Raw genomic sequence first — 9,451 nt, forward strand, 5'->3', positions numbered from 1 at the left:
GTTTTACCCAAGTAAATAAACACATTGGCTAAGAAAGAAACCTACTAGTGAATCAATTTATTTTTATTCTTCTTTGAAGACTGGGTGTTTTGAACTTTTCCTGGCATCACAAAATCTGTCAATTTTTGAAGCGTTTTGGAGCTAGGACAAAATCCAATCTCCTACACCCTTACCTGCCCTGCGTGTAGTAGACACTCAAATCTCAAAAACTCATACTCAAATTGCTTCTTGAAAAATTATATGGATGCCAAGCAGTGGTGGCGCAGGCCTTTAATCCCAGCACTTGGGAGGCAGAGGTAGGTGGATCCCTGTGAGTTCGAGGCCAGCCTGGTCTATAATGGGAGTCCAGGACAGCCACGGCTACACAGAGAAACCCTGTCTCAAACCCCCCCCCCCCAAAGTATACGGGCATCCACCAGAACTGATTTCTAACCCTCCCGCTAGCCTGTCTTCAGCCCTTCTCGTGTAGGGCGTCTTTCCATGCCTCTGCAGAAAAGAACAAGCGTCATTTCCCCCACTCGGTCCCTAGCTCCATTCTCCCTCGTCATTTGTACTAGAAGGATAACACGGAGGGGGTGGGTTGCCTGGTGTGGTTCTGTGGCTGACGGCGATTCTGTTCGGACACTCATCCTAAATAGTCATCCCAAATGCTTGTCCAAGGGCAATCCCAAAGCTTGGAATCTTGCCCAGACCCACGGGCTCTGATGAGGGAGGCTGGGGTCTCCTTGGTTAGATAGTTCTGTCCTTAGGCCTGTGTGAGAGGACCTGCCCCCACAAGCCTGGCCCCTCCTCCCAACCCACCTTGACTCCCTTTCCCCTTCATGCCCTCCTCTCTTCATTGCAATAACACAACGACAAGACTGTCTAAGGTTCAGAGCAGCCCATAGGAAACGGTTACAGAATCCATCCATCAAATCCAGAACGGCCACCTGGAACTGTCCTTGCTGGTGGGCAGCTGCTTAGACAACGGGGGAGAAGAAATCATGTTAATTCAGTGTGCGGACAATGAAAACAGCATCCGGCTTATCTGATATTGTTCTTCATGAGTTATAGAGTATCTCTTTGCCTAAAGAGATACAGGCTTTTAAATAAACAAATATCAGATGGAGCAATACTTGGAGAGGTTGTATAACAGTTGTCTCTCCCTCACCCCGATCCTCTTCCCCTCTTACTCACTTCTGGCATGGTGCCAGTGCCCAGCTGCTGGGGGGCAGGGAAGGCTGTGACTGTGTCTCCGGACATGTACTAACCCTGGTCTTTTCCCTCTCTGCCAGTACACCTCTAAGTTACTGTCTTGCAAGGTGACTTCCGAGGTACTTTTCAACTTGTCTTGTCTGTGTCCTGATGCATGATTGATCCTGGTGCATGCTCTGGTGGTTTGCTGTCAGTCTCCTGTGTTCAGGAAGAATGGCGAGAAGAAAAAAAAATGCCATCTCTCCATGTATCATTTCTGCCTGGCCTCTCTGAATCGGGGAGCTGACTCAAATGTTGGAGTCCATGTGATAGTGAACACTGTTGTGCTGTGCTGTGCTGGGAGGTGGGGTTGGAGAAGACCTTCATCCCCCATGGATCTGGAAGACATTGAACTAGAGGGCAATTATTGTCAGGCTCTGTGTGTGTTTTTTTAGTTTCTTCAGCCACGAGTAGCAAGTATATTCTGGTCTCGTTAGCAAACAGCGCCCCCTACAGGCTAAGACTGTGATTCTGACTCATTCTTTATTAACCTTAACATAATCCCCAGAGAGCTCTGCTCTGTGAATTTAGCTAGGACAATGTATTTTAAAGGCAAACCATGCCAGTCCCTGTATTTTTGTTTTGGAAGCTCAGCTACGCAGTGGTCTTTCCCAAAGTCTCCTCTTTCCCCCCTACAATTACCTTTTACACGGATACAAATATATGTGCCGTAAGAATGCAATCCTGGTGGTGCTGGAGAGATGGCTCGGCAGTTGAGAGTGTTTGCTGTTTCTGGAGAGGATCAGGAGGAGTTGGTTCCCAGCACCCACATCTGTTGGGTCACAATCATCTGTAACTTCAGCTCCAGGGGATCTGATGCCCTCATTTGGCCTCTGTAGGCACCTGATGAATGTGAACACACACACACACACACACACACACACACACACACACACACACATGCTCACACACATATACACATTTAAAAATTTAAATAATTGAGCCGGGTGTGGTAGAGCATGCCTTTAATCCCAGCAGTTGGGAGGCAGATGTGAGCTTGAGGCCAGCGTGGTCTACAAAGCAAGTCCGGGACAGCCAAGGCTACACAGAGAAACCCTGTCTTGAAAAACCAAACCAACCAAACAAGCCAATTAAAGCAAGGTATGGTGGGTAGCACATGAGCTTTATCCCAGACAGCCAATGCTATACAGAGAAACCCTGTCTCTCCCCATCACCAAATTAAAATTTGAATGCTATATGCGTACAACATACATACATGCATACACACATACACGCTTGCATACTTGGGTTTGACTCCAGGGCTTGACACATGCCAGGCGAGCACTCTCTACCCTACTTAGTTCTAGTCCTATTTTTATTCCTTTTTTTTTTTTTTTAAGGTTTTTCGATCTCTCCCTTTCTCTTTTTCTGTAAGAAAGCATGGCACTTTATATTTTCAGTTCTATAGCATCGCATTTGTATTTCAAATGTACAGAATTGTAGAGAATCATTCATCCACACGCAGTTCAGATGGAGAATCAATTGTGCATTGGATGCTATAGCAGGACCCAAGAAGGCAGCGGGCAGCATGCCCTGACGTCACGGAGCCAGCCTGCCTTAGTGAGACAGCATGCACCTCTCTCCCTGTCCCGCTTCTATAATTTCATAGTATTGGCTAGATTGTTTTCAAAGAATATAATGTGGCAAATCCAATTCAAGCCCTCTTGTTACTTCTTCCAGTTCCCACTTTTGTGTTTCTGTCACTTTTTATCTCCTCTGAGGAGTCACTGTTAATGTAATGATGGTCATTTTTGTGCATGGTTTTGTATTACATATATACTCTATGGAAAACCATACACACACACACACACACACACACACACGTGTGTGTGTGTGTGTGTATACTGTAAGAATGCAATCCTAGTGGTGCTGGAGAGATGGCTCAGCAGTTGAGAGTGTTTGCTATTTCTGGAGAGGATCAGGAGGAGTTGGTTCCCAGCACCAACATCTAAATTTTTAAATGTGTGTATGTATGTGAGCATATACACACACACATATACATGTATACACACACACATATATATATATACACATGTATATATTAGGGGGTTTTGCATGTTTTAAATTTTCTATAAATTGTAAGTCACACACACAAAATTGTAGGGCATGTGGTGGTATTCTCTTCTTTATTCGTTGCTTTCATTTATATTTAAATTTTATTTTATTTATTATTTTATGTGTGAAATGCTTGGGCTGCATGTATATCTGTGCACCATGTGTGTGCAGTGCCCTTGGAGGCCAGAAGAGGGCATTGGCCTAGAACTGGAGTTATAGATGCTTGTGAGCTGCCATGTACCAGTTTCTGGTAATTGAATCTGGGTCCTTTGCAAAAGCAGCCAGTTCTCTGAACCATGGAGCCATCTCTCTGGCTCCTGTCCTATGGTTTTTATATGTGTCCCTGCTTAACCTGTGGTTCTAGTGTGTTCATTAGAACCTATAAGCAGTGTCCTGTTGAATGACTACAGCCTTCTTTATGTACTTTCCTGTCATTGGAAATGTAGAAGTAAGTTGTTTCAGGTGAGCTCTTTCGGGTGGGATTGAACCCAGGTCCTCTGGCATGCCAGACAAGCACTAATGCACATTGCCACACATTGTGTATGGATCTGTCTGCAACTGGGCACATCCTTATGCTTATTTACCGCTCCTGCGAATTGTTCTCCAACTTTGTTGTGTCAACCTCCACTATCATGCGTATTTTGAACATGGCTCATTACTAGCAAAGTAACTACACGTTTGTAACTGTAGATGTAAGCTGTTGGCTGTTGATTGTTTATAAGATTGAAAGTGAGTGTTGCGAATACCATGGCATGTACCTTCCTCGTTGCCTGATTTTTGGCTCTCATTTAGGAAGTAGCTCTTGGAGAATCAGGCCCCACTCCCATATCCTCATTGTGTTATTATGGTTCAGAATGGAGAAACTGGTCAAGAATGTGCAAGGAAGATAGAATTGGGCCCAGCCAATCTTCAGTGAAGAAAAAGCAAGAGGCTCATGTGAGCATGGCTATTAATGGAGTCACTCACAGTTTAACCCATTTTCCCTTTGCTTCATAGCCCACATTTGACTGCTACCTAAAAGTTGAACAGCTGGCTTGAGATCCTCAAGCATCAGAAAGACAACTCATTTTAGAGATTGTTCGAAGAGAACTGATAGTTTTTCTTCCACCAGACCTCAAGTTGAGTTAATTTGTGAAAACAGTAGTAAATGCACAGCTCATGGCATCCCACAGCTGTTGAGCAGCCACGTGGCTTGATGGCCTCCAGCATTGGCTGCACACCTGGAGAGCTGAGTTTAAACCTTGCCTTTTCCCTCTACTGACTTAGAAATGCTGGCCAAGTTACTTAACCTCCCCCATGCGTCAGTCTCCCCTTAAGTAAATGTGACCAGTGATGGCACAGCTCTTCCCAGAACACTCCTGACTCTGTGTACTTATGATTGAAAGCAAACTATGACTGGAGCTCCAGAGACATGTGCTTGGTCCCAGAAAAGGATTTAGAAAGTATAGTTAATGTAGAGGCAGGGAGATCTCTGTGAGTTCGAGGCCAGCCTGGTCTACAAAGAGAGTTCCAGGACAGCCAGGGCTACACACAGAGAAACCCTGTCTTGAAACATACAATGACAGAAGTATTAGAAGAGTTCAGAGTTTATACACACCCTCACCCACATCTGAATGACCTGTAGAACAAGAAGAACTCATTCATGCCTTCCCTGAGGCCTTTGCCTTTCTAGTCTTCCCAAGGCCCATCGCAGGACTTGATAGTCCTCAGTCCTAAGGGTCAGGAGCCCGAGGACATCTTTACACTGAGGTTTCCAGCCACTTCAATACCGGCCCATTCATTTCCCTCTCTGAGAGGATTTAGATTTCATTAGAAATCCGGCATCACGGGAAAAGGGAATGAGTTATTGGAGCTCCTGATCCATAGATGTTTAAGCCCAGGCTATGCTAAATGTTTCTACAATTATCAATACAAGTTCCCTGCCTGCTGCACCTGTTGTGACTGACTTCTATGAGGAAAGAAACTGTCATACCCTCACATGGAACACCGTCTGTGACGTGTTGGGAACCCGATCGGTATTGGTAAGATGAGCAAAGAGATGATGGATTTTGACATGGGTTTCTGAAAAATAGAGCAAGGAAGTATATGAAACATTGAAATGAGACCAAAAGCCAGGTGAGGCACCTACATGCCATTAATCTTAGTGTTCTGGGGGCTGAGGTAAGTGGATTGTGAGTTCTTGGATCGCCTGGGCTACGTGGCAGGAACTTAAGAAAAGAGAGCACTGGAGAGATGGCCCAATGGTTAAGATCATTGGCTGCTCTTCGAGAGGACCCGGCTTCTGTTCCCAGCACCCACATTGCAGCTCGCAACGGCCTAAAACTCCAGTTCCAGGTTCATCTACGACCCTTTTCTAGGCTCTGCAGGCATTGTTTACACAAGTGGTGCACAAATATTCATGCAGGCAAAACAGTCATACACATAAAGATAAATAAATCCTTTAAGGAAAGAGAGAAAGGGTGATAGTAAAAAGGTTTAATAGCAAGTAAAAACATCATCATCATCATCATTACCATTGTTGTTGTTGTTTTTAAGAAACCCTTTTCAGAACCTTATCTTTATTTTCATATTCCTGAGAACTTCGAGAATTTCTCATTTTCAAGAATTGTCTTTCTGGGGCTGGAGAGATGGCTCAGAGGTTAAGATCACTGGGCTGCTCGACCAGAGGTCCTGAGTTCAATTTCCCAGCAACCACATGGTGACTCACAACCATCTATAATGTGATCTGATGCCCTCTTCTATCCGGTGCTCTCTTCTGTCATGCAATCATACATGCAAATAGATTGCTTATATACACACATAAACAAATCTTTTAAAAAAATTATCTTTCTGGAAGACAGGAGCAATTTACACAGCACAGGGTTTCTTATAGAATCTGTATTTTATCCCACTTCAGTGTCTGTAACCCTTTCAGATGCCGGAAAAGAGTTATTTAAGGACAGCCCTGGGCACCTGGAACTGTTTGTCACTTGGGCAGACTATATGGGGACAGTGACATGGGGACACTGAGGCACTGCAGTGTGTGACTTTTCATAAGTCACACTGCCACGATGATTTGAAACCTAGATCTCCCTGAGCTAGCTTCAGAGGCCATGCTGCCTTCTGCAAAGGCCATGGTGTCAGGACAAATAAGATGGGCAGGAGACCATACTGAAGGGTAAGTAGGGCTGGGGTGTTACAATCTGTGCAGTATTATCACTCATTACCACGAGTGCTTCCACCGGGCATCTCAGAAAAGCCAAGCAGGACTTTTCAGAAACTCTGCATCCTAAGTGAGCACCAGAGTGTCTTGGCGGCATGCACGAGCTTGCATTTGTTGCAGTGGCCTGCCCTGGAGCCATTACCTTGTCCTGGCCACTGACATGTCTTTCTCATCTGGATTCCATCCTATCCATACTAAAAACTGGACCAGGTGGCCTGACACCTTCTCTCTCAGGAGCCCACAAATGATTCTAATAAACAGGAGGGAGGGAGGGAGGGAGGGAGGGAGGCCCCACCCTCATGGGGGTGAGCCTACTTGGCCTCGATGTTGTCACCTTTACTTTCCTTTAATAGTAGTGTGCATGATCTTGGTGACGTACACAGCAGAATGCTGATGATGCCTTTTTACTGTTCTGAAAGCTTCCCTGGTCCATCACTTCATAGCCATTTGTGTTTCATTCTGCCATACTAGATAGAGTCTTGTGATATAAATATTTTCCTAGTGTTATGTGGGTCTGCATCATCAAGTCCACATTGGCCCATAGTTAGACATTCTTTCCTCATCTTTGGTTATGAAGCAGCTAAGAGGGTCTGTAGTTGTGCTGTTCAAAATGGTGGTTAGTATCCCTAGGGGACTATTTACATTTAAATTATAATTTACTAAAATGTTTCATTTCTCAGCAGCCTGTCTGTACATCAAGGGCCTACTGGCCACATGTGGGCAGTGGCTGCCACTTTGGATGGCACAGATGAACAGTTTCAGTATGGCATAAAGGTCTGTGCACAACAGGACCGGGAAGCTTGCATAGAGGGCTCCTTTAAAATATTTAGTTAGATAGAAGGTAGAACAGGATACAGGTAGAACTCAGCTGTAGAGCCTTTGTCCAGTATGCTAATGCTCCGGGTTCAGCCTCCAGCACTGCAAAACCAAACCCAGAACAGCCTGATGCAGAGTCAAGTCTAGTTTAAACAAACTAACAAACTTGTAAATATGTGACAAAAGGAAAAGAAAAAAGAAAGAAAGAAAACCATGAGTTAGGTAGTAAGTACATTTTGGCTTTGAAATCAAGTCACCTCCTGTTCTTTGTCCAGTCTCTGCTGTTCATCACCTACCCCCAGCAGTACCAGAGCCTGTGCCACCTTTGTCTTGTGGACATGATGTCAAATGAGGGAATGGAATGGAGGCATGAAAAGGAGGAGTTGGCTTATGTGAATTCTCTGTTAATTTCCCTGCCTCTCTTTCCAGGTCCTGGAGGCCACTCGGGTTAATCGAAGAAAGAGTGCCCTCGCCTTGCGCTGGGAGGCGGGGATTTATGCCAACCAAGAGGAGGAGGACAATGAATAAACTTCTTTCAGCCCAGGAAATGCCTTTGCTGAAGGAGTTTCAGCAAAGAAACCAAGAAATTATCAAGTCGGAAGCATTTTAATGGACTATTTATTAAAGTGCATAAAACTCAACGATCCTCATGTAGACCAGAAGCTGCAATACACAATGATTTAAAAGAAGAACAGCGAATTGAACAGGAAGTTCACCCATCAAACTCTGAGACCACGGTCAGAAGAGAAAGACTGTCTTTGTGACTCAGAGAAGCCCCTGGCTTTGGACCATTCTACCACTCATCCAAAGGGACACAGATGTGACAAATGAGTTGACGTAGTTACTGCAGGCAGAACCGAAGCCAGCCTTGGTTGGGTTGTGAGGAGGAGCAAACACTGGCACGGCCATTCCAAGGCAACCAACAGCCTAGGCTGGTGGTACAGCCTACGGCATACAGACTATCCCTCACTACCAGCCTCCCACCCCTTTCTCGCTTGAGATATCAGAAGTGTTGGGTTGACTCCATTTTCTCCAGCAGCCATAAAAACGAATGGTGTTTCTTTCCATAGTTGCCCAAAAAGAGGCAGTAATGATTCAGTCTCTCTTATGTGTAATCATTTTTAATTGGGTACACTTAATGGTCACAATACATAAAAACCGTATTTTTAAGATAATATCTCTTCATGTTGCAGATGCAATCTATTCTACAGTAGGAGGTTGAGCGTGGTGGGGGAGAGAGCCAAACCAAATGGGTTATTAGCTTTAGAACTTTGTCTGCTTTTACTGTTGACTGATAGCTTAGGAAAACACATTTTCACAGTTATGTTTCTTCATAGAAAACTATATTTAGTGGGCAATGACTATTTTTATGAGGGGACGGGGGATAGGAACACGGATAAAACCTGTGCACATTGAACAGCTTGGTTCAAGATGGTAGGCGTATTTTTAGAACGGCAATAATTGAAAATAAAAGGGGGGCAGACTGCCTTAGAAAGGGAGATGATCAGAAATAAGTGTTTATAACTATTTTGTATTTTAAAGTTGGCCTTAGAGGTGATTGGGGCATAGGATGGATTGCTTGGGACCTGAGAAAGACAACATTAGAGTCATGGAGGTAGGGAGAGGAAGGGGGTGGGAGGGAGAAAGAGGGAAAGTGAGGAAGGGAGAGAGATTATTTTTGCTGAACGACCAGTGTTTTTCAGGATGACAAAGAGAAAAATATAGACTAGAAATTTAAGTACAGACGTGGAAAATCCTAAAGATGGTGTGTATGCCTTTGTGTGCCTGTGTAAGGAGTATATGTTCACTATTCACTGGTAAGGGTATGCCGGTGTGTGTGTGTGTGTGTGTGTGTGTGTGTGTGTGTGTGTGTGTGTGTGTGACAATTCCAGGTTGATCGTGACACATAGGTGTACAGTGTTTCCTCCACAGCTGTCTGCCAGCTTCAGGAGTGAGTGACAATTTTCTTTTTTTATGAAAAGGGATATAAAGGCACAGGGCTGATGCAGTATTTCTAATATGGAACTGACCTAACGTGGTATTTGCATGAGTCACAGTTGTGAAGTTTTGAGCAGTTTTGTATTGCTAAACCTGACATTTAGAACACATCCTATTTATTCTCAAACTTTTGTATTCATGCTCATG

The 9,451-nt window shown here is 44.5% G+C and overlaps 1 protein-coding gene across 9 annotated transcripts in view; it reads left to right on the top strand.

Moving 5' to 3' along the window:
• The window catches only part of Palm2akap2 (PALM2 and AKAP2 fusion), a 321,160-nt gene extending 312,104 nt beyond the window's left edge, over positions 1–9,056 (top strand). For 6 of the 9 annotated variants that reach the window (XM_051162363.1, XM_051162384.1, XM_051162395.1 and 3 more), the window contains 2 exons: positions 1,275–1,313; positions 7,736–9,056. In XM_051162363.1, the coding sequence (XP_051018320.1) occupies positions 1,275–1,313; positions 7,736–7,834 (138 nt within the window). In that variant the 3' untranslated portion in view covers positions 7,835–9,056. The remainder of the gene's footprint in view (positions 1–1,274; positions 1,314–7,735) is intronic. The other 3 variants (XM_051162377.1, XM_051162368.1, XM_051162389.1) reach the window with 1 other exon arrangement.
• The last annotated feature ends 395 nt before the right edge of the window (positions 9,057–9,451 follow it).

Source organism: Acomys russatus, chromosome 2, assembly GCF_903995435.1.
Source record: "Acomys russatus chromosome 2, mAcoRus1.1, whole genome shotgun sequence".
Lineage (NCBI taxonomy): Eukaryota > Metazoa > Chordata > Mammalia > Rodentia > Muridae > Acomys > Acomys russatus.